Raw genomic sequence first — 23059 nt, forward strand, 5'->3', positions numbered from 1 at the left:
GCTGCTTGCTTTGCCTTTTTAGGAGTCCTATTTATGGTAATGAGCATAAGCTTCATCATCATTGATTGGACATCAGGGACCAGCAAAGGAAGCAGTGGTCATTAGGCCTCACCCTCTAATGGTTTATGCTTTTTAATATTACTTTCGGGTCAGAAGTTGGGTAGGATGCATAATCTCTCATTGATCAGTCACCAGAGTAGTACCAGATTCCTAGCTTCAATTGCATTCAATCAATCCGTTATTTGGCCATGTGACCTGCATGTGCTGTAAATGGGGTCTTGACCCATCTCAGACCAGCATTTAATCGATTTAAAGGCCACCCGCTTCCAAAAAGGAGTGGAAATAGTTTGTTTTAAAGCAGGGAGACAACAACCAGAGAAGATGACCAGAACTAGAGAATTAAAGCCCATGATCTTTAGTTTGTGCCATAGTAACAGCACATGCAGTATGCAGGGTTTACAAACAAAAGGGATTTTGCATTCTAACCAAATGGACTCATCAGCTTGCCCAACCTCCCATCTGGCCCTTCATATTATAACCTTTGACCTCTGATCTTCGGCCACATTCACAAGAGATGAGAAATCTCAGTAAGCGCTCAGTTCTTACGGGAGGAATGGTAGATATTAAAGTGTTTATTTTATCATATCTCATCTTAGATATAGCAATACTCTGTGCAATAGCATTGAGATATCTGAAACTGAATGTTGTTGAGAGGCGACACACGACCTCGTCCAGAATTCTTGAAGAAGACTTGATTTTGCTGCAGTCTATTACACAATTTCAAATTTATGCAAATTGTTCATATAGATGTACGTCAAAATTGTATATGGATTTAGAATGTTTATTCTTTCTACAATAGTTAGAGATAAATATATCAGTAGATATATGGACATAAATATATATGATATATCTATATTTGAGTATTCCCATTCAAATACTATTCAGCTAAAATGCCGTCTTTAAAAGATTTCGATTTAAAAAGACAGAAAGGCACATTTTAAATATTCTTCTTTTTTTAGGAATACTACTGTTGCGATGGGAAAGCACAGATTGGAAAGCACAGTTTATCATAGGGTCAGGTTATAATGATCCCATGAGTCCTGCTGACAGAATGACTTTGAAACACTCTCTGGATTTATATGCAGAGAAAACCAAAAACACAGATTCACAGGGTCTTCTCCTTTACTGGAGAAACAAATGTGGTGCATTGATGCACATAAATGTTTTAGTTACAGGGCAAAATGGCGTACATGTGGTAACCTTGCCCGGTGGAAGCTGATTGGTTTTGCTTCTAGATAGGCTTTAAAAGAAGAGTATATTAACCCAAGTAGATGGATGATTTTGGAGATCGGTTCCCACACAGGCTCATTCAGCGGTGACTGAATCCTTAAACTATAGCACTTTTAGTTGAAGCACAACTTCTGCTCAATCTCCTGACCTAGTGACCCAGTTATGACTTGTTACATAATTATAGATTAATATATTTTGTAGACAGATTTATGAACAAAGCCTATGTACTAGTAATTGTAAATTGTACGGAGAAAAGAGTAATGTGCGGACGTCTAACATGGTACATGAATATTTTCAACTTTGTAAGTGAAACTCGTCATCTTAAAAAAAAAATAATGAAAAAAATAAAACTATATAAATCAAGCCCTTACTGGCCCATAATGATCTTAGTGGTAACACTGTGGTGTTTTAGTTTGTGAATGTGTATGTTCTCTCCTCTTCTTGCTTATGAAGAAAGAATACTTAAGTCAGTGAATGTACTGTAATGGACTATAAGATGTCTAAATGAAATGTGCATTTCAATTGTGGTACTATTTTATTCATTTTTGACTGTTTAATTAATGTTTAATGGATAGACCAGCCACACATATAGCAAAATCATCATATCTGTGAACCAGTATTAACATAATTACATATCTCAGTATCTTCTTTCAGTATTTTAAATGTCCCTTGTGATGCATCAAGGGCTTGTCAGACAGCAAAGGCACTGTAATATATTCTAAATTACAATATGAACTTCCTCGTTGAAAAAATGCCTTGTTTATCATGGTCGGAAAATATATCGAGAATTGAATGATTAAATATGTCTGTATGATTGATGGAGTGCACCATTGAAATAACCCACCGAGTCATTTTTTGGTAATAAAGCGTATAGTTGTGTGTTCTGGTGATGATGAGATGTTATATATTTAGTGGTGTAATGCCTCACACACCAATGTGGTTTCTTGAGCACAAGAGTGTTCCATTGTTTTAGCATTGTGTGTTCACATGCCTGAGAACTAAATGTGCCAGTTGTTAAGGAATTACCAGTATCTGTGATTAAGTATACCAGTTGCTCTACATGATTCTTGATTGCTCAAAGTCTGAACATGTCTTTAAGTGGAAGTGTGAATCTGCCCAGGCTGCATATCACCCCGAAATCAGATGACAAAAAATTACTTATATACTTTTGTTCAGCTAGGATGCATTAAATTGACAAAAAGATGTGCTTTATAGTCATCAGTTTGAAATAAATGCTGTTCTTGTGAACTTTCAAAGAATGATCAAAAATGAACACCAAGTCAGCATATTATAATCTTTTCTTAATGACTGATGGAAATATAGCTTTGCCATTATATTCAAATAGAAAACAGTTATTTTAAATACTGTATTTTTAAGCATAAAATAATTCTTTCAAAAACATTACTAAATCTTACCTGCCCCAGATGTACTGTATATTACATATATATCATATATTTCTGTTATTTGGTTTTAGAGTGACATTTGAGATTCACTGAGAGCAACTGTAATTTTGATTTGATAATGTTTGTGATTATTTTTTAAAGAGAGTATGATGCTTGTGAGTATTTTTAAGAAGAAACGTCTCCTGTTTGATGTATCCACTGCATAAAATAATGATTTTATGATGAAGGAAGTTTAGGTTAACCAGTAAGATCTAATTAACTTACTATCGTATAGCACAAAGTAGGAACCTTTAGTATCAATGATGAATAATGGATAAATATTGTTCCCTTTATAAAAGTACAATCTGTTTGCTGCAACCAGCATTACCAGTGGTGCACCAGAAACTGCCCTGAACAATAAGATCCCCCATAATGCTGTGCTGCCATCCCCAGGCTTTCTAATGCACAGCTTACGTCTGGGCTGACAGCAGCATTTTTTTAAGCACCTGCAGATCATACAATTATATGATCTCCAGATCAGGTATTACAAAGTAGCAGAAGGGGCAAGAATTTAATTGTCTTTTTAGCAGCTGTGTACTTGTGTCCAGTCAGTGTGATGTTTCCCTTGTGATGTAATGAAAGTGTCATCTGTTTGTAACAGTTTTTATGAATTCATTGACAGCATTTATACACAATGTACATAAATGTAAACCCTTTATATTATAAGCACATCTATAGTTTGTATATTGTAAATAGTCAGATGATGTTGAGTCTGATGATTAAAACGTAATAGTTTTTAAAAGCCAGTTTATGTCTTTATTTTCTTTATTCTCAGTATTGAGTACATTGCTGGCAGTTAATGTACTGTAAACAATGTTCAAATCAAAAAAAGAATAAATAATATTCATTCATTCTCGATTCAGTCTACAGCTGTATTTCTCATATTCATGTAAGTTTGTATATGATGTCTCTGTTGCTCACTGAGGTAAAGGGGAATTAAATGCCATGTTTATGTGCCATTTAGCAGATCTCTATAAAGCAATGCTACACTAATTGCAGGTTCAAATGAAGTATCTTTTTCAAGCGCACAGTGGTCTGAAAGCAGTTCTTTGAATCAAACCTGCAGATCTCTTCTTCCACCCTCAACAGCTGTCTCTTTTCCATCCTGCTGATGGTCCACCTAAATCTAAAGCTGTTTATGTCAAAACAGAATCTTGCCTAGAAACAGCAGTTCCCTAAAAACGTTCATATGATTTGTTTCCTCATGCTCTTCTCAAAATGGATAGAGCATTTTTGTTAATAATGTATTCAAACACATCCAATCTGACATGCATGCTGAATTCCAAATAATAATAATAATAATTTAAAAATACATTTAATATACATCCCCTCAATACACTCTTCAAAATAAAGGTTCATAATTGGTATGAAAAACCTTACCATGGAACCTTTCTCTGTTCTTCACCCTGAGTATTTTTTTATCTCTTAAGAAGGTTCACTGAAAGATACTTTGGGAAACCAAAAATGTTTATTCAATGTCATTTCTACAATTGCTCTAATTTATCTAATTTTGTTTCTCTGTGCATGTGTAATCTGTTCGTTTTACCGCAAGTAATTTATGCAATTATATATACTTTTATACTTTTTATTTTAAGTTCTGTTTACCCACATTGTTTTAATGTAAGAACTGTGCATTTGTAACTTGAATGTGCAAGACTTGCCTGGGTAATTTTTTTATTTTTATTTTTTTAGCGGTACAAAACAGCTCGTTGTGCTGCTGTTCGATACAGACATGTTATTTCTTATATTATTTTACACATTGGTTTGTAGCGCAAATAGTTTTACCGTTTACTACACTAAAAGTCTTTGCATCTGAGATAAAAAAATTTTGTTTTAGTATAAAGTATAAATAAATACATATAATTTCTGACACACGGGGGCGCATGAAACACAGTGATATGTCTAGCGCTGATCAAATCTGCCCAAACGCTGGAAACGCATTAAATATGGAAAAATCATTGCGGGGCTGCGGGCGCATTAAACAAGGTTTCTAATCCTACCGGAGCACAAATCACACAGAAAACATGCCGAAATCACTGCATCAAAACAAAAGACATTTGTAACAGGCCCTAAAGAATGTCATTTGGCATCATTGAACGGCAAACAAGAGAAAGTCAGCTGTAGCCTAATATACACACAACACACAGGCCATTTCGTCCAAAGAAACCTCCCAAAAATAGTTATTCTTATAGATATATGCAACTAAATACATGAATAAATACCACATTTAAAAGTAAAAGTTTAAATGGAGTACAGTGAAATTATTAATAGACCGCAATATAGAATATATATATATTTTCTGTAATTAATTAGCAGTTATTTTGTTATCCAAGTGAATCTGAATGTATGTATTTAAACCGGAATACTGCGGAAAACTACATTTCCCATGAGCACCCGCGGTGGGCGTATCAGAGAAAGGCTGGCTGGCGATGCGCGAGGTGCCCAACAGTTCTAAACGATCTTCTGCTGTGTGGCAGAGAGCAACTTCTCAGCAGTCTGGGGTGTGGCGTTTTAAAAACACTGAAATAAATCAGAGACCGCTCAGCGTTAGCTACTTAACGGCGCATATTATTCAAACCCCTCGTCGATCAGTGGACGGAATAACCGAGGATTTTTGCATTTTCTGACTCATTCAGTTTCTTGTCGCCGATTGTCTCATCTTTCGGTTTGCTGTTCTAACGTTACTCAATATCTGAACACGAGCGGTAAATATCAATTTTATTTTATTATTTTTTTGCAAACTTTTTTTGGATTTGTGGACATAAGTTTTTGTTTTTCTTCCCAGTCCGCGTGATGTAAAAATTCCAGCGTCTGGCTAACGTTAACGTTACTTCATCTCTCTTGGAAGTCTAAACGTCAACAGACTCCAGGTGTTGTTCTAATCTCAGTATCTCAAATATATGAATTCGTCTTTTATCCTAATCTCAGAACGTCTTTTGAAAGATTTTTTTCGGACGTTTTGGATTTAACGTTACTATTTTCTAAAGGACATTTCCCCTCCTTGGACTTACGACAGTCTTTTTTTTTTTTTCAAAGCCTAAAGAGGAAGTTAGGCACGGAAGACACTTTTTAAAAAACTCCAGACGCTTTGAAAGGTCAATACCTTAAAAAAAAATTCTCCTAAATCTATACCCATAAATCCGTCGCCCTGAAGCGTGCATTCGGAACCATGGGCTGCACCGTGAGCCAGGAAGATAAAGTCGCGGCCGAGCGATCCAAAATGATTGACAGGAATCTGCGCGAGGACGGAGAGAAAGCAGCCAAAGAAGTGAAACTGCTGTTGTTGGGTGAGTGACGGGTCACACAGATAACGGTCAGCGACTCGCTGCTGCGGGAAAATATAACTTTTTGTAGCACTTCGTCACACCGATTAGTGTTTGATTAAACAACTCGTTTTGAACGCGTTTGGAACAGAAAGGGAGATGTTTTTGTGAAGTTTCTAGATAACGTATGAGCCTCAGGTTTCCTCCTCAAAAAAAAACAACTATGATAAAGCAAGCGTTTACTTGTTTGGCAGTTTAAGTGGCACATACTTTTCTAAATCTTGTTTTTCAGGTATTAGTTTTTTTTATTATTATTATTTTACTCCAATTGTGACCTGATGCATGTCAGAATTGGTTGAGATAAGCTTGTCATTTGAGAAGATTAGTTACTATATGCTATGTGTATGTGCTGTGAAATATGATGACGTTCATTTTTGGCACTCAACAGGTTAGTATTATTGCTTCAGAAGGTAGCTCTGCCAGTTAAAAGTCTGGACACACCTACTCTTTATGAAATTATGACTTATTTTCCACATTATAGAGTAATAGTAAAGGCATCACAACACAATGCCACAAATGGAAGAGTGAACATTTTGTAGCAAGCTCAACATGTTTAAAAAAGTAATAATAGTAGCTACCCTTATTCAAATTACATTTATGCATTTAACAGATGCTTTTATCCAAAGTGACTTACATTGCATTCTAGGTACATATTTACATTTTTTTTTTTTATTAGTGTCTTCTTTTCCTGGGAATCGAACCCATGATCTTGTTGTTACAATTAATTTTTGAATTGTGCATCCTGGGCTGGGTTGCTTTATAAAACTGAAGGATGTTTGCTGCGCACATACATGGTTTTTGGTCATTTGGTTCAAACATCCTTTTTAAGGGTGTGATTTAGATCAAAAGCTGTATAAGAATCTGAGAAACAGATTGACTGTGATGTGCCCAAACTTCTGCCTGGTAGTGTGTGAAACTTACTCAATCGCAGAAAAACCAAAGTACATTGATGTGGAAACTGCTTATTTCAGTGTGACTTTAAGGGGAGAGGTTGAGGTAATGTTTTGACAGTGCCTGTGGTCACTCTCAACATCTCTTGTTGTGCAGCATTGCCGCACAGATTCACACTCAGTGTGCACTTTGACATGGTCCAAACTGTGTTTTAACAGAAATGAAGGAAATATGTCGGGGGAATGTTTTTGGAAGGCTTAGAGCCCAAAAGAAGCCAGGAACATCCGCCCTGAGCCAAAGAAAGTGCTGAGAGTATATTTTGGCAGGGGTTGTATATTATACTGCTTTGCGTGTTTGTTAAGGACTGAGAAATGAAATACTTTGTGTGGAGCTTTTTATGGGGAGTTCTCAAGCCGTTCGAATTTTACTTTATGAAGTCAGAAAATTGCTTTGGTGTACCACTGAGTTAACTTTTAAAAGCATATGTGATGGAGACAACGTCATGCCCAGCAGTTTTTGGACTTACATGTTCATTTTGTTTGGTTTCCCCATTAAATATGTCAAACACAATCTGTTAGTTATCCTTCGTAATGGTATTTGTGGCAGGTGAATATTAGGGATGGGCGTTTTCCACAAATATCACATTCGAATATTTGAGCTCACAAAAAACGAATATTCGAATATTCGTTTATTTCAATTAAGTTTAATGAGTCGGACGTTATTTTTCAGCAACATTTGTTTTCGTCATTTTGAACAAGCTTACAATAAGCTTGAACATTACACATCGTGTTTTGTAGCTGAAAACCTTTAACAATGCGTGCAAACAAACAAAAGTACAGATTAAAAGCAAAAAAAAAAAAAAAGTGAACAAAGAAAAAACGTAAAGCAGCCTGCAGCAATTAGGCTATTGTACAGAATGTATCTTACACTTAACTTTTAAACTGTCAGCAAATCTTTTTTGCTTTTTTTCTATTGTTTCAAATGTTCTTGTTAAGAAATACGGGCATGTAAACATGATCGGGGGAAAGTCGGCTCCTTAGTCTGTTAACAATAAGGCCGGCTGCGGAGAAAACGCGCTCTGACGGCACAGACGTTGGCGGGACTCACAAATAACGGTGTGCTAAGCGAATACATTTTGTGAAGCGCTTCGTGTTTTCGTTTCACCACTGAATGGGATCCTCATCTGGTGGAATACATGGCTCCAGCAAGAACTGTTCCCACTCGTCTCGGCTGGACTCTCTGTAATCATCGCTGAAGAACTGGTTTAGCCTTTTTCGACGAGTGCGCATTGCATCCTCTTCATCGTGGCGACTGCATCCGCACCACTCGCATCAAGGAAAATGTTCTGATAATGTTCAAAAAAGTTTTTTTTTTCTTAATTCTCTCATGTTTTCATCGAGAAACCTGAGATGTTTGTGCCGAGGGTCTAGGGCAGACGCGAGAAGAGGAGTTTTCACTGCATTCTCCAAGTTAGCGGTGTTTATTCGTTGCTTGAGAGATGCTGCAACAATGTTCTTGGATCACTTTCTGTGATTCTCCACGGCAAATGTGAAGTACTGTAGAAGACCGCAGTTCTTTTAGGCGGCGTTCACATATCGCGTCTTTTGTATGCTCAAGTTCGTTATTTCCAATGTTGGCACGCGGTATGCGCCCTCATAATGGAAGCGACGTGGTCGCGATGCGCACGCGGTGCGACGCGGTCCCGTTTTTTCCAGGTGCGTCCGCACCGCATCGAGTTAAAAACATCTCAACTTTTCAGAATGCCACAAGCGCACCGCAGGTCATGTGACAAGAACTAAACATTCAGCTTCATCCTTTCCTGTAACAATGTTGAAAGCTCAGTCAAGATGAAGGAACAGCTGATCGTAGCTGTATATGGATTGTCATTTTGAAATAAATTTAGTAGCAGAGCTACTGAAAGCGATTTTTTTTTTGCTGCAAGTCCATTTATCCTTTGCTGAAATTTCCGCGTCTTCATGGAGAGAACGCGTCGCCTCAAGCCTTGTTTATACTTTTTCGCCTGGCTCTGCAGCGCGAGTCTCCGCAGACTGCGCGCGCACCTCCGCAAACGGACGAGGCGTTTATACTTGACGCGCTCGCCGTTGTACTATTTTTTTAACCGACAGGGGGCGACTCGGAGTAATTCTCCTCTAAACCACCTGGAATTGGCGGCGAAGAAGTAGTTTGCCGGAACAACAACACTGAGAACATGGCGCCTCTGGCTCTGGACGTGCTGAATGCTGAAGAAGAGTTGTTGTGTTTGTTGATGTTAACTAAAAGACAAAATGCAAAAAGTGTTACAGTGCATCATATAATTACGTCAGAACAAAACGAAATTAAATTACCCCCCCCCCCCAAAATGTGAGTAATACCTTGTTTTTCTTTTAAAAGAGAAAAAGTAATTAAACAAAAATATTGCTCACCTCAACTTCCACATTGGAATCGGTTTCACAGTGCTTTACAAACTGGAACAGCCAACCAAGTTCGTTTAATATCGAAGGATTGTTCTTGTATCCACCTGAGTCACCACTTCTTCCATGGACTTTTTTCTTTGCTTTGACAAACTTGTCTCTCAGATTTTTCCATACTTTTCGACAAAAAACTTCTTCCTTCCCCAACGTCTTTGCAATTTCTCTCCAGGAATTCTGTGCCATCTGGCTGTCTCTATGGTCCCGCATGGAGGGATCATAAATATGCTGGTACAGACGAACCAGCTCGGACAAAGTCGCTTCGAAGTCGTTCATCTTCGGATGCGGCGCCACGCGCATTGTTACAAAAAATGTCGCGCACACCGCCAGGCGAAATTGGGTCTTGCGAACCCAACGCGCAGGACCGCCCACACCGCAATGACGTCATTTTTGCCGCGCGCAACTTCGCGCTCCTGTGGACGCGTCGAGTATAAACCAGGCTTCAGGAGCGCTTCTGCCCGAGCGCTTTGGAAAGAAGGAGAAAGTGGCGCGCATAGCCTTTTCCACGCCTTATTAGGCGCGATATGTGAATGGCCCCTTAATCATTCATTAATTATTTTTTGCTTGCATACACCTTCAAATATGCCGTGGAGAATCACAGAAAGTGACCAAATTAGGTTTTATTGTGAACTTTTTTTTTTTTTTTTTTTTTTTTGCTGCGAAATTCGAATATCATTTTTATTTATCGAATAATTAGAGCAGAACGAATATTCTAATGTTCGACTATCCGTGCACATCCCTAGTGAATATCCATCCATCCATCTTCTTCCGCTTATCCGGGGCCGGGTCGCGGGGGCAGCAGTCTAAGCAGAGAACCCCAGACTTCCCTCTCCCTAGACACTTCCTCCAGCTCTTCTGGGGGGACACCGAGGCGTTCCCAGGCCAGCCGGGAGACATAGTCTCTCCAGCGTGTCCTAGGTCTTCCCCGGGGTCTCCTCCCAGTGGGACGCGCCCGGAACACCTTCCCGGGAAGGCGTCCAGGAGGCATCCGGAACAGATGCCCGAGCCACCTCAGCTGACCCCTCTCGATGTGGAGGAGCAGCGGCTCTACTCTGAGCTCCTCCCGGGTGACTGAGCTTCTCACCCTATCTCTAAGGGATCGCCCAGCCACCCTGCGGAGAAAGCTCATTTCGGCCGCCTGTATCCGGGATCTTGTCCTTTCGGTCATGACCCAAAGCTCATGACCCATAGGTGAGAGTAGGAACGTAGATTGACCGGTAAATCGAGAGCTTCGCCTTGCGGCTCAGCTCTTTCTTCACCACGACAGACCGGTACATCGACCGCATTACTGCAGAAGCTGCACCGATCCGTCTGTCAATCTCCCGTTCCATCCTTCCCTCACTCGTGAACAAGACCCCAAGATACTTAAACTCCTCCACTTGAGGCAGGAACTCTCCACCAACCTGAAGTGGGCAAGCCACCCTTTTCCGACTGAGGACCATGGCCTCGGATTTGGAGGTGCTGATTCTCATCCCAGCCGCTTCACACTCGGCTGCAAACCGTCCTAGTGCATGCTGAAGGTCCTGGCTTGATTGGGCCAACACGACAACATCATCCGCAAAGAGCAGAGACGAAATCGTGTTGTCACCAAACCTGACCCCCTCCGGCCCCTGGCTGCGCCTAGAAATTCTGTCCATAATAATCATGAACAGAACCGGTGACAAAGGGCGTCCAACGGAGCCCAACACGCACCGGGAACAAGTCTGACTTACTGCTGGCAATACGAACCAAGCTCCTGCTCCGGTCGTACAGGGACCGGATAGCCCTTAGCAAAGGGCCCCGGACCCCATACACCCGGAGCACCCTCCACAGGCCACCGCGAGGGACACAGTCGAATGCCTTCTCCAAATCCACAAAGCACATGTGGACTGGTTGGGCAAACTCCCATGAACCCTCCAGCACCCTGTAGAGGGTATAGAGCTGGTCCAGTGTTCCACGGCCTGGACGAAAACCACACTGTTCCTCCTGAATCCGAGGTTCTACTATCGACCGGATTCTCCTCTCCAGTACCCTGGCATAGACTTTCCCAGGGAGGCTGAGAAGTGTGATCCCCCTGTAGTTGGAACACACCCTCCGGTCCCCCTTCTTAAAAAGAGGGACCACCACCCCGGTCTGCCATCCCAGAGGCACCGTCCCCGACTGCCACGCGATGCTGCAGAGGCGTGTCAGCCAAGACAGCCCCACAACATCCAGAGACTTGAGGTACTCAGGGCGGATCTCATCCACCCCCGGTGCCTTGCCGCCTTGCCACCTCGGTGACTTCAGCTTGGGTGATGGACGAGTCCACATCTGAGCCCTCAGCCTCTGCTTCCTCAATGGAAGACGTGACAGTGGGATTGAGGAGATCCTCGAAGTATTCCTTCCACCGTCCAACGACATCCCCAGTTGAGGTCAACAGCTCCCCACCTTTACTGTAAACAGCGTTGGTAGGGCACTGCTTCCCTCTCCTGAGGCGCCGGACGGTTTGCCAGAATCTCTTCGAGGCTGACCGATAGTCCTTCTCCATGGCCTCACCGAACTCCTCCCAGGCCCGAGTTTTTGCCTCCACAACCACCCGGGCTGTAGTCCGCTTGGCCTGCCGGTACCTGTCAGCTGCCTCAGGAGTCCCACAAGCCAACCAGGTCCGATAGGACTCCTTCTTCAGCTTGACGGCATCCCTTACTTCCGGTGTCCACCACCGGGTTCGGGGATTGCCACCTCGACAGGCACCGGAAACCTTACGGCCACAGCTCCGAGCGGCCGCTTCGACAATGGAGGTGGAGAACATGGTCCACTCGGACTCAATATCTCCAGCCTCCCTCGGGATCCAGTCGAAGCTCTGCCGGAGGTGGGAGTTGAAGATCTCTCTGACAGGAGACTCGGCCAAACGTTCCCAGCAGACCCTCACAGTACGTTTGGGTCTGCCGAGTCTGTCCAGCTTCCTCCCCCGCCATCGGATCCAACTCACCACCAGGTGGTGATCGGTTGACAGCTCCGCCCCTCTCTTCACCCGAGTGTCCAAGACATACGGCCGGAGGTCGGATGAAACGACCACAAAGTCGATCATCGACCTACGGCCTAGGGTGTCCTGGTGCCCAAGTGAATATGATGTAGTATGCTAGTATGATTTACTAGCATGTAAAATGGATTTTCTTCTATATGATCCTGCAAGTGTTTCTCATATATATGAAAGAAAAAAAAAATACATTCAGTTACTTATACAAATGGCAAAATATTCATATTCATTGTATTAAACATTTCCCTAGTGAATATGAAATGTTTAATACAATGAATATGAATATTTTGCCATTTGTATAAGTAACTGAATGTATTTTTTTCCTTTCATATATATGAGAAACACTTGCAGGATCATATAGAAGAAAATCCATTTTACATGCTAGTCACAAAAACCTGAAAACTCATCATGATTTTGTTCCTCATATTTTTTGTTCTGTTTTTTTTTATTTTTTGGTATCTTTATGCGAGGAATATTTCACATTTTAAGGAGAAGCTTTAGGTGTCATAGATCAACTTAGGATGGTAACATTCCCACTCAGACTGGTTCTTTTAATTTGTGTATTAAATTTGGACCAAAACTTTAAGCTTTCTAATGAGTCAGTTGTCTTGTGAGTCTGCAAGACACCTACTCGGTCAAGTAACAGCGAATAATCCTAATAATGTTTCTTGTATCAGTTACTACATTTAATTCTAGGTCTCAGTGGGCTGTGCTCTAATAGCAGACATGTAGAGTAAACACTAGGTTAGGGATTTGAGTCACTGTCTGAGGAAGTTTAAATAATTAAATCTTTTAACCCTAAAACTACTTCTGATGCCAGGAAAGACCTCTGGTTTGACAGTGCACAACACTGAAGATTTTTTGGGCCAGTGGTGAAACTTTTACTGGTCCTGAAGCAGGAAAAACAGCAGTGGCCTGACTGGCCCGAACGCCTTTCACGCTGGCCCCGGGCCATCGGGCAGTCCTTATTGTCGAGCCCTGTTTGGGAAAGACATGTTTAGACTCAAATCATGTCCTAACCACACACATCATGTTAAAAAGTATCTTTTCCACGTTAATCTGAGTTTTTGTCCCAACCAGCTGCAATGGCAATTTCTATTTTTTGCAATGTCGTGGCTGGAAGTACAGCATACAAACTATGACAATGCTAATCTCAGGTAAAGATTATGTGCTGTATTCAATGTTAAAATTGTCTGATTGTTATTTGAATATCATTTTGCGTGCCCTTTATAGCCACACTGAAAGCAACAATAGATCTTGAAAATAAATTAAAGCAAATGTGAACTAGATGCAAACCAACAAATGTATTCCATAACACTGATGGTATAAGCCACTCAGTGTATACTTAAAATAATATAAAAAAGTTTAATATGTTTAAATTGGATTATAAACATCAGTTTAATTGCAGAGTGGATCTGCCCAGACGTTATTCTGAACAGCTGTGATAACTGATGTATTCTGTGCTGGGTGATATGCTCCATAGTAATATCATCCTATTGTTAGCTTGTTAGTTTGCAGATACACAGTATTATCATACCAATTTATTTAACTATTTACTTACTTAGTTTCATAGCTGGAGAGTGAACCAACTACAGGGTAAGGCTAAAAGCAGCCTAATGTTAGTGTTATTTATTAACTAAATATATTAATTATTTTTAATATGACTAAATTTGTATTTAACATAACAATTTAATAGAAAAATTATAATTTACTGATTAAAATGCTTACATTTTCTCAGTTAATCAAACAGCAGCTACAGGAAATGAGCAAAGAACATTTAGAATATCAGAGATAATCATCACTGTCTTCAAGTGTGTTGTGAGTTTATACACTTTAAAAAACACTCCTGTTAATCAGTGAAAATATCTACACTGCATGACGAAAAAATGTCCTATACTTAAATCGCACGCAAGTCTGCACTTTGTTGTTTAGGGTGAGATAATTCATGAGAGAGCAGAAGTCTGAACAACGAAACTCCTGTGTTCCAGCAATGACTAATCTGAACTCCTCTGATTAGCCATTGCATTCATAAACTCAACGGAATCATGTGTGATTGCTTATATAACACACAACACTGTAAACATGCAGTGTATACATATATATATATATATATATATATATATAGAGAGAGAGAGAGAGAGAGAGAGAGAGAGAGATAGATAGCTCAATATTTTAACTATCTGCAAAAGTTGAATAATCAAAGTTTACTTATTAATCAGTGAAATAATCTGATTAGTCGATTAATCGATTATCAAAATAATCGTTTGTTGATCCCCTAATCGTCTATATGCACAACGCTAATAGCCGTGGCACGTCTGGTATTGACAGACAAAATGCTTGTTGCGTCGCATCTGGTTAGGACACTTTCACACAGGCTGATGTCTCTCTGGTCTTTCCAAACTCTAACTTTTGGTTTAGAGGGAAGTGTTGCAAGGCCTAGATGGATGATGGACTATTTTTAGCTTGTGGCAGATGTAGGGAAGAGTTGTATTTCCAGGCTCCCAGAACTCTTGAGTTTAGGCCTTAGAGGAAGTTTGAGGCCTTTAACTTTATCTCCCCTTAAACAAATTTCTGAAACTCTTTTATGATAACCTGCTGTTGCTGCTTTTCCCTCTTAATTCCAGGAATTATTCTTTAGCAGGGCTTATCCTTTATGTTTTGAACTTTGTTCAAATTTAATCTCCCACAGTGAATTCCAGCACATATTGCTCTGATTATTTATTATAGTCCTGGATTGTTCTAACTGCCTTTGTTTTTTCACCTTTGCAAGGGAAATATTCATTTGAGTCTTTGTACTCATCACCCTTAAAGCATGGACAAGTCTGAACATCTCCCACACTGTTGCTTGCAGCATGAGTTTACTTGAAATGTTTGGTTAAATTCATGAAACATCATGTTCAAGCAATAATATAATAACATATGTTTAAATTAATTAGATAAATTGTTTTCAGAGTTCCTGTATTGTAGCCAATAATTTTATTCTTATCAAATTGCAAAAAAACCAGGCAGAATATAGTCAAGTGTGCAATATGCATCTGTAATGCTACCCTGAACCTATTTTACAGGTTTGACAGAACCTGTTGAACTGATTTGTGTTTTCGCCTCTTTGGTTTTGCCATCGGGCTTAATAGTGTTGATGGTGATAAATGGAGCGAGAATAACTCCCAGAACACAATCCTGTGTGCGGAGTTTTTTTTTTTACACTCTTACTGTACCGACAGATAAATGCCGACAGGCCTTTGGCAAAAGGCCCCAGAACAAACAAACTGACACATAAAACTCATCATGGCCTTTTGGTGCTGGCTGTAATAGTCTTACACCACATGGAAATCACGTTTTGCATTTACACACCTTATTTGCTTTCTCTTTTGATCGCTAGTGGAAAAAGCTGTTCGGTCCATTTAGGATTCCACTGTAAAGCTGTCACTGGTCTAGAGGCATATATTTATCTTTTTATATCTTTTTATATATGTATGTGAACTCTTACTACTACTGACAAGGCTGTGTCTGTTTTTTTTTTTTGTAATAGTGAAATGAATGCCCCAGTTGTGAGAAGTTTTGGGTTTTATTATATTATGTATAACAAACAAAAATTTAATTTGTCGTGCTGTAGATCTCTGCAGTGGTCTGCTAATAGGGTGTCCAGATGATCATGATAATAACAATCATGACATGTAGGGGGGTGTGGCCTGATCAGTAGTATGCAAACTCTGCACGCTGTGTGATTTAAGTTAAAGAACAAAGTACATCTAAAGGAACTTTGTTTTTTTTGTAAATGGTGCAATAGATCTGATCTTTTTCAACTGCAGTTGAAATGCACGACAGAGTTAAAGTTTTGCTCATCTGAAGATGGTTTCATCTAAGCTTGAGGAGTCTTGTTTGAATAAACTTTTATATTTAAAATTTTTTATATTTAATTTTAAATGCAAAATCACTTTGTCAGATGGCAGGTAATAAAATAATAGCATGTATTATGTAAAAAGTATGCACATGGAAAAAAAATGTTTACAAATTTGGCAAACTTTCCCTAACTGCTGTGACCTTTTGTTAATTTTGAGCTTGGAAGTTGATCATTAAGCTGATGTGAAAAATGGCCTTATAATTCATTCCCTAGTCAGTTTGCATGCTCTGATGAACAGTGCATTTAAGACTAGTGTTGTCAAAAGTACAGATGTCTAAAATGTAAAAAAATGTGATGATACCAGTATTTCGCATTAGCTTTTTGAATGCTGTTGTACAAATTCACCAAACCTCTGCTTGGCCATTGTGTTCACATGCTCAACAGATTTGTCTGTGACACAGAAAACAAAAAAAAAGCATTTGAAAGCCGTGTCTATCAGCGAATCCGTCTATGAGCAGATATATTAGGGATCCGCTGATAGACATGGCTTTCAAACGTTTCCTTGTGTATCTGTGTAAGTGCTCGGTGAAGAGTGATTTTTACACATTTTTTTACATTTAAGTACTGACATCAGTATTTCAGACTAATGAAATCAGACTGCATCTCTGCTCTGAAGGTTTTTTATGTCAGATGAGCTCAACAATCCATCACAATGTTCTCAACTATTTCCTCAAAGCAAGGTCAGAACACACAACTAGTCCCCGTTGCTCCAGAAAGGTTTTGCTCTCACACATATGTCTGCTTTTGCATTATTTTGTGAAGTGTGATAATTCCATATACAATGATTTAATGTGTGGCTTAACTTTTTACGTCTGTTTGGTATGTTGTGTATTTGGTGTGTTTGATATTAGTTTTTTTTTGGGGACCGGAGTGATAATGGAGCATTTAAAGCAGCAGGGAACTTCACACTGCTCCAGAGATCTAAAGCCCAAAGTGGTTAGTAAAATTTGCAAGTGGAAAAATAGCTCTTTTTCTGTAGGCAAATCTCCTGATTTAATAAATAGGTCTCCCAGAAGCAAAATTGTCATCATTTACTCAGCCTCATGTCATTATAAACCCGCCCACCCCATACCCCGTAGGTCAAGTTAATTTTTATTTAATTGTATTTCCTCTATACCATCAGATCACAACAGAAGTCATTTAAAGTTACCTTTCCTATAGAACATGTCTATACCTTGTTCTTTTATTAAACAAACTAAATGGCCTTATATTATTTATCTTATTTCTTGCCTCTGCTCTCAAATCTCACTTGCATTTAATGTCCATTTAAATATAGTGGCAGGTTTGACATAAGTGACTTTAAAGAATAGTTTTTGCTTATAAACGTAGCTATATATTTGCTTATTCTGTAATTGTTGTCAAACTTGCTGCTGAATTTGAATGGTCTCAAAAACAAGTGAGATTTCAGTGTCATTGACGTCAAACCTTGTGAACCATCTTGACATGCTTAATTTGAAAGGATATGAATACAAATGGCATGAGGGTGTGTAAACAATGACAAAATTTCCATTTGTAGCAAACCACTAAGAAATCAATGTTGATCAGACCCATTGTTTGCATGTATCATCTATGTGTTCAGATTTTATTCCCTATTGCCACTAAAACCAGACAAATTCTTTCCACATTCATGATAGAAAACAATATTTTTGATGATAATGGTGAGTTCTACAGTCAAGCAGTCTGTCAAAAAGCCTACTGGGATTTCCTTTCTGACCTTTTCTGCTCTCCTCAGAATAAATTTGATTAAAGTCTTTGTATTTGCTCTTTATCAGCTTTCGTTACAGGGTCTGAGAAGTGGAAATTGCCCCCTGGCTCCATTTTACACCAGGACCAGAGCTTGTTCGCTGCTCTAAGTGGGAATACATAAGTAGATGTGCAAGGTTCCTGTAAATTAAGGGGTAGATCACAGACACTGGCCTGGCCATCTGTTTGTGTGAGGCCGGGGCGATGTGGTGTTGACATTGTTCAGGCTTGCTCTTTGCTAAAAATGGCAGATGATTGGGCAGCACAATGTACTTTTCTTTGAAAGCAGGAAATGAAATCTGTATGAGAGGGAACATGTTGTATATGTTTCTGAACAGACCAATATCACCCTGCCATTCTGTAAACGAGAATCTTCATGACTGCATGTCCCCTTCACTGAACCGTCTCCCTTCGTCTGTGAGGAGGGTGAGAACAAGAACACTCTTTGTTTACTTCAATCTGACCCATAAGAACCAGCGACGTGCAGCTATTGTAAATTGTGACGACTGAGAAAGCACTTTGGGGGGGAAAAACAGCTTTATCTCGTTTCTTTGCCAGAAAAGTTCATAACCTCTTACAGTTCATACCTCTTACAGTCGTCAGGAGGTGAAAGGTAGGGCTGCATGATTATGACAAAAATCATAATTTTCGATTTATTCTCTTGAAATTGTAATTGCGATAAATTAATTACGATGAACACAATTTACATTGAATGTTTATACCATTGTTTGAAGCAACTTCATGTCATATTTTTAATGAAAGCTGAAAACATTTAAACCGAAAAACTTTTATTGCTCATTTCTATAGTACGAAGCCTCAAATGTCAACTATTCATTGGATTGATTTCTTCTTTAAATCATAAGAAAATATATAAATTATAAAAAAAAAAAAAAATATGTATGGTATTACAATGTTAAACTAAAAGTATAATTAAAACAATGGAAAAACCCTTAAGATAACCTGTAGAAAGAAAAAAAAACATCTTAAGCACTCAGAATAACATAAGTGGACTTTGAACGATTATTGCCTTTTTGGCATCCATAATTGTAATTGCGATTAGAAAATTTGATTAATTGTGCAGCCTTAGTGAAAGGTCACCTCTTTAGTGTGTTTACATTGACTGTTTTACCTCAGGAAATGGCAGATAGATAGCATTTCACCTTATGTATTCAGCTTCCTTTATTCATTGAACGTTGGGGTAGGATGTGTATGACTAAAGTGGGCCACGTGTGTGCCTTGTGAGTAAAAGCCTCTCCATTTGTGGATTTTTACACTGACAAGAAATCTCCTTGGGCTAAAAAAACAAGCAAACAAAAAAACATGGTCTTTACAGAAGCATGAGCAGGGTTGATTTTTATGGATCTGTAGTTTATATATTGTATGTATTTTATATGAATTCTTTTATTTACTGCATTGCTGTTCAAGACAACATGAAGTGAAATGAAAATTGATGCCGTTTACTTGCAAAATTTACATTCATAGTATCATTGTTAATGAATCATCAGTCCACAGAGAAAACTTTGTGCTCATAATTTACAGTATTACAATAGCTTTCTCCCCAGCCTTGCACAAACTGGATGATTAGTTTCGAGTGTGATGAAGGCCCTCCTTCTGAAAAGCTAAATGTGATGTGATAGGTTAGCTGCCCCAGTGCATTGTCATTGGCGATCGGTTTAGACAGTTTCAGTACTGCCCCGCCCCTTGCCAAAGCAGCAAGTTCTGTCTGCTCTGGAGTAGTTAAGGATGGAGTCAATATTGCTATTTCAATTTGAGCCGGATTCAGACCCAGAGAAACTTGAACGAGAGGATCGCGCAGAACTGCAAGCACGGATATTGCAAAACCTATTAGAGTGGTAAAGTTATTGTTGTGTTTTATTTATTTTAAATTTATTTGGCTAAATCACCTTCTAGATAGGATGTCAACAATTGCTTAAAAATAACCATATTTACTATACAGATAAGTGCGTATGTATTGTTATTATTTAATTTTAACAATTATAACATTAATTCCAATGAAACTGTTGTACAGTTGAGTTTATTTATACCATAGTCCATTGTTTCTCAGGCGGCATATGTATGCAAATTCATTCTCTGCCAGCAGGAGGCGCTGTTGGAATGGTTTCCATGGTAACAGCTGTAGGCAAAGCAGCTTTATCAGACATTGCATGCGAGATTAAATGAAAACGACATAACATTTTCTGAAGACAGTCAGTTTCCTTCAGAAATACAGTGTAGTCTAAATGAGCCGTTCATTGTAGTTCTTGAGAAGGGTTTAAAAAAAAAATGTCTCCCTTTGGAGTGGACTTTGAGATTTGTAAGTTTGAAGATAAATTTTATTTCCCAAACATACACATTACACACTGACTAATATTCAAAAAGTGAAAAACCATAATAGGACCCCTTTAAGTGTCACATGATCTTTCAGAATTATTATTTTTTATTTTTTGTAAAATTGTACATCTTTACCGTCACTTTTGATATACTGTATTTATTGCATACTGCATAAAAATTTGTTTCTTTGAAAATGTATTTACCACAAAATTAGGCTGCACGATTAGTCATTCATTTTAATCTTGTCAGTAATGCGGTTCTGTAATTAGTAGTAAATCTCCATTATGTGCTTTCAGATGGAACAGCATTTACTACACAGAGCCATAGTTCACTGACAAGCTACGCAAAATTGCATTCATAATCGCAGACGATATAATCGTGCGATAATAAGAAATCGTTCTGCGATTATGAAAGCTGTTTGCATAGCTTCTCCATGAACTATGGCTCTATGTAGTTAATGTTGTTCCATCTAAAAGCATGTGAAAATACCACATTTAATAACATGTTTTTAATCTAAACTTACTTCATTACATAAGAGGAGTGTTTGAAATAAATCCTTCTGTGAAATGATGTGGGTTTTTACACAAAATAAGGCACACAACATATTTCATCGTATTCTAAGCTGTGATAAAGACTATTTTGATTAGCATTGCATTATTATATACTATATTATAATAAAAATGATAAGACAAACTCAGATTAACCATATGTTGTTGTAGTCATGTGTTTATAAGTCACGTTGAATCAATGAAACCGTTAAATCTGTTTATTCTGCAACCGCTATAGGGATTTTCTGATTTCTTCTGCGGGGCGTATTTGGATTTTTTTTTTCTGATAGAGCGCCCTCTGGCCTTCAGATGGAGATTTACTACTGATCACAGAACTGTGCTTCACAGTTAGGTAGTTAGTTTAGGCAGCTTCTGCCTAATCACGATTAATCACCTTTGCACCTTTAATCATGCAGCCCTATCACAAACTGAAATATTATTATTCTTTTTTTTTTAATCCAAAAATGCATTGCATTACTGACGGAAAATCAGTTGCAAATGTCATAATGTTGAGTTCAAGCTATTTTCCCTCATATTTGATATGCTTCTTCTGTAGGCTGTAAAATCACAATACTGACTGACATCCACATATAATTAAGACCACATAGAGTTAATCTAATACCAAAGTTTTTATTAAGTAGACTGTGATCTCTTATCACTAATACTTGATTGGGATGGCAGAGTCAAGATCATTTGATGTTAGCTTTTGTACCAAATTTCATGATAATCTGACATCAACATACCCCATAGTAGCTTGTTATGAACTGCTCTGTTGATTACAGTTTGTAATTAGCCACAGATTTATCTTATTTTTGTAAGTGAAGGGTTCATTAAACTAGACTCTCTCCTTGACAGTAACAAAAGAGTGAGACGGTGAGGTGGTGCAGCACTGGCAGGTCTTTGTTCTCGGGACTGTGGGGCATTAAGGGATGGTGCCAGTAGCTGTGGAGAAAAAAGATCAGCTATCTTAGTCTCAGAGGTGCAGTGTGGAGGGGGTGAAAATTAAACACACTGAAACTCCCATTTCCTTTTTAGCCTATTGTATGCCTGCACTGGCCCACTAACGTTTCCGTTTGCTTCTTACACTGCAAATCACAAAATCAATTAAAGCTCTAGCTCATTCCTGCATCAGCAGGCTCTCTTGATTGTGTGGTCGGCTCATTGAGATTAGTGAAGTTGATTAGTTTATCAATCTTTTTTCAGGGATGCAACAAAATTCCTTCTGCTAAAAAATGGCACCACCTATGTAGTACTGGTTCCTGTTTGCAGTAGTGCTACTGTGCTGTAACATGGTGTTATACAGCTGTACTGGGCCAGGCTGCTTAAATGATGTTACCCTCTCTTCATGCTATGCTCTGATAATAATAGCTTTGTAAGACTATATATTATTTGGATAATTAAAAAAAAATCTGATAAATCTGATTCTGTTGCACAGAACTGAAAAAAAATATATATTCATATTTAATATTCATATATTTTCCATCCAGTTTTATTGCTTTACTTTCATTAAAAGTTTTTTTAATTCTGTACCATTAAAATTATTGAGGTAAATTTTAAATGTCTTCCAATATTATTTTATATTCTTTAATAAAATAAGAAATATTTATTTTGTTTTCAGCCAAGTGCATCCAAAAATTTTGGTTTTGGCCCAGAATTTTTATTTCGTTGCATCCCTACTTTTTTTGTTTTGTCTTATTGTCAATCTCCTTCCAACTGTTTTTGAATGACAGAACATGTCTTATGTGAACACTCCGTAAAAACGTGACTAATCAGTGTTTATGAATATGACCAGCATAATAACACCCACTTGCTAGTTGATTATAAAAACAAGTAGTTTTGCACATCCCTACTTTAGATTTATTTTGGTGTTCTGATTTAGCATTGTGGTGAGATCCAATTTCGAGGTCCAAATGGCCATGCTGTGCCTGATTTCTTTTACACATTCAGTCCTGTCCCCATAGCTGATGTGCAGCCCTAATTGGTATAATGTCTTCCTTTCAGTTTTAATTTAATGGCTGCTCAACAGGCACAGGCATAAAAAAATTCTGCTTGTGCCTTTTGCTTGGCCCTTTTCCCCTCATTTGTTCAATTTAACCTGTTCAAATCGCATTGATTTTAAGCATCATG

The 23059-nt window shown here is 38.6% G+C and overlaps 2 protein-coding genes across 4 annotated transcripts in view; both read left to right on the plus strand.

The window, feature by feature from the left end:
- LOC132119611 (sodium-coupled neutral amino acid transporter 3-like) overlaps positions 1 to 2505 on the plus strand; it is a 57780-nt gene extending 55275 nt beyond the window's left edge. For both annotated transcript variants that reach the window (XM_059529725.1, XM_059529727.1), the window contains one exon: positions 1 to 2505. In XM_059529725.1, the coding sequence (XP_059385708.1) occupies positions 1 to 105 (105 nt within the window). In that variant the 3' untranslated portion in view covers positions 106 to 2505.
- Positions 2506 to 5174: 2669 nt separating this feature from the next.
- The window catches only part of LOC132119612 (guanine nucleotide-binding protein G(i) subunit alpha-2-like), a 68068-nt gene continuing 50183 nt past the window's right edge, over positions 5175 to 23059 (plus strand). The window contains exons 1-3 of one of the 2 annotated variants that reach the window (XM_059529729.1): positions 5175 to 5437; positions 5518 to 5602; positions 5769 to 6019. In XM_059529729.1, the coding sequence (XP_059385712.1) occupies positions 5902 to 6019 (118 nt within the window). In that variant the 5' untranslated portion in view covers positions 5175 to 5437; positions 5518 to 5602; positions 5769 to 5901. Of the gene's footprint in view, positions 6020 to 23059 lie in introns of both variants that reach the window. The other variant, XM_059529728.1, reaches the window with a different exon arrangement.

The sequence above is a fragment of the Carassius carassius genome, chromosome 38, assembly GCF_963082965.1.
Source record: "Carassius carassius chromosome 38, fCarCar2.1, whole genome shotgun sequence".
Lineage (NCBI taxonomy): Eukaryota > Metazoa > Chordata > Actinopteri > Cypriniformes > Cyprinidae > Carassius > Carassius carassius.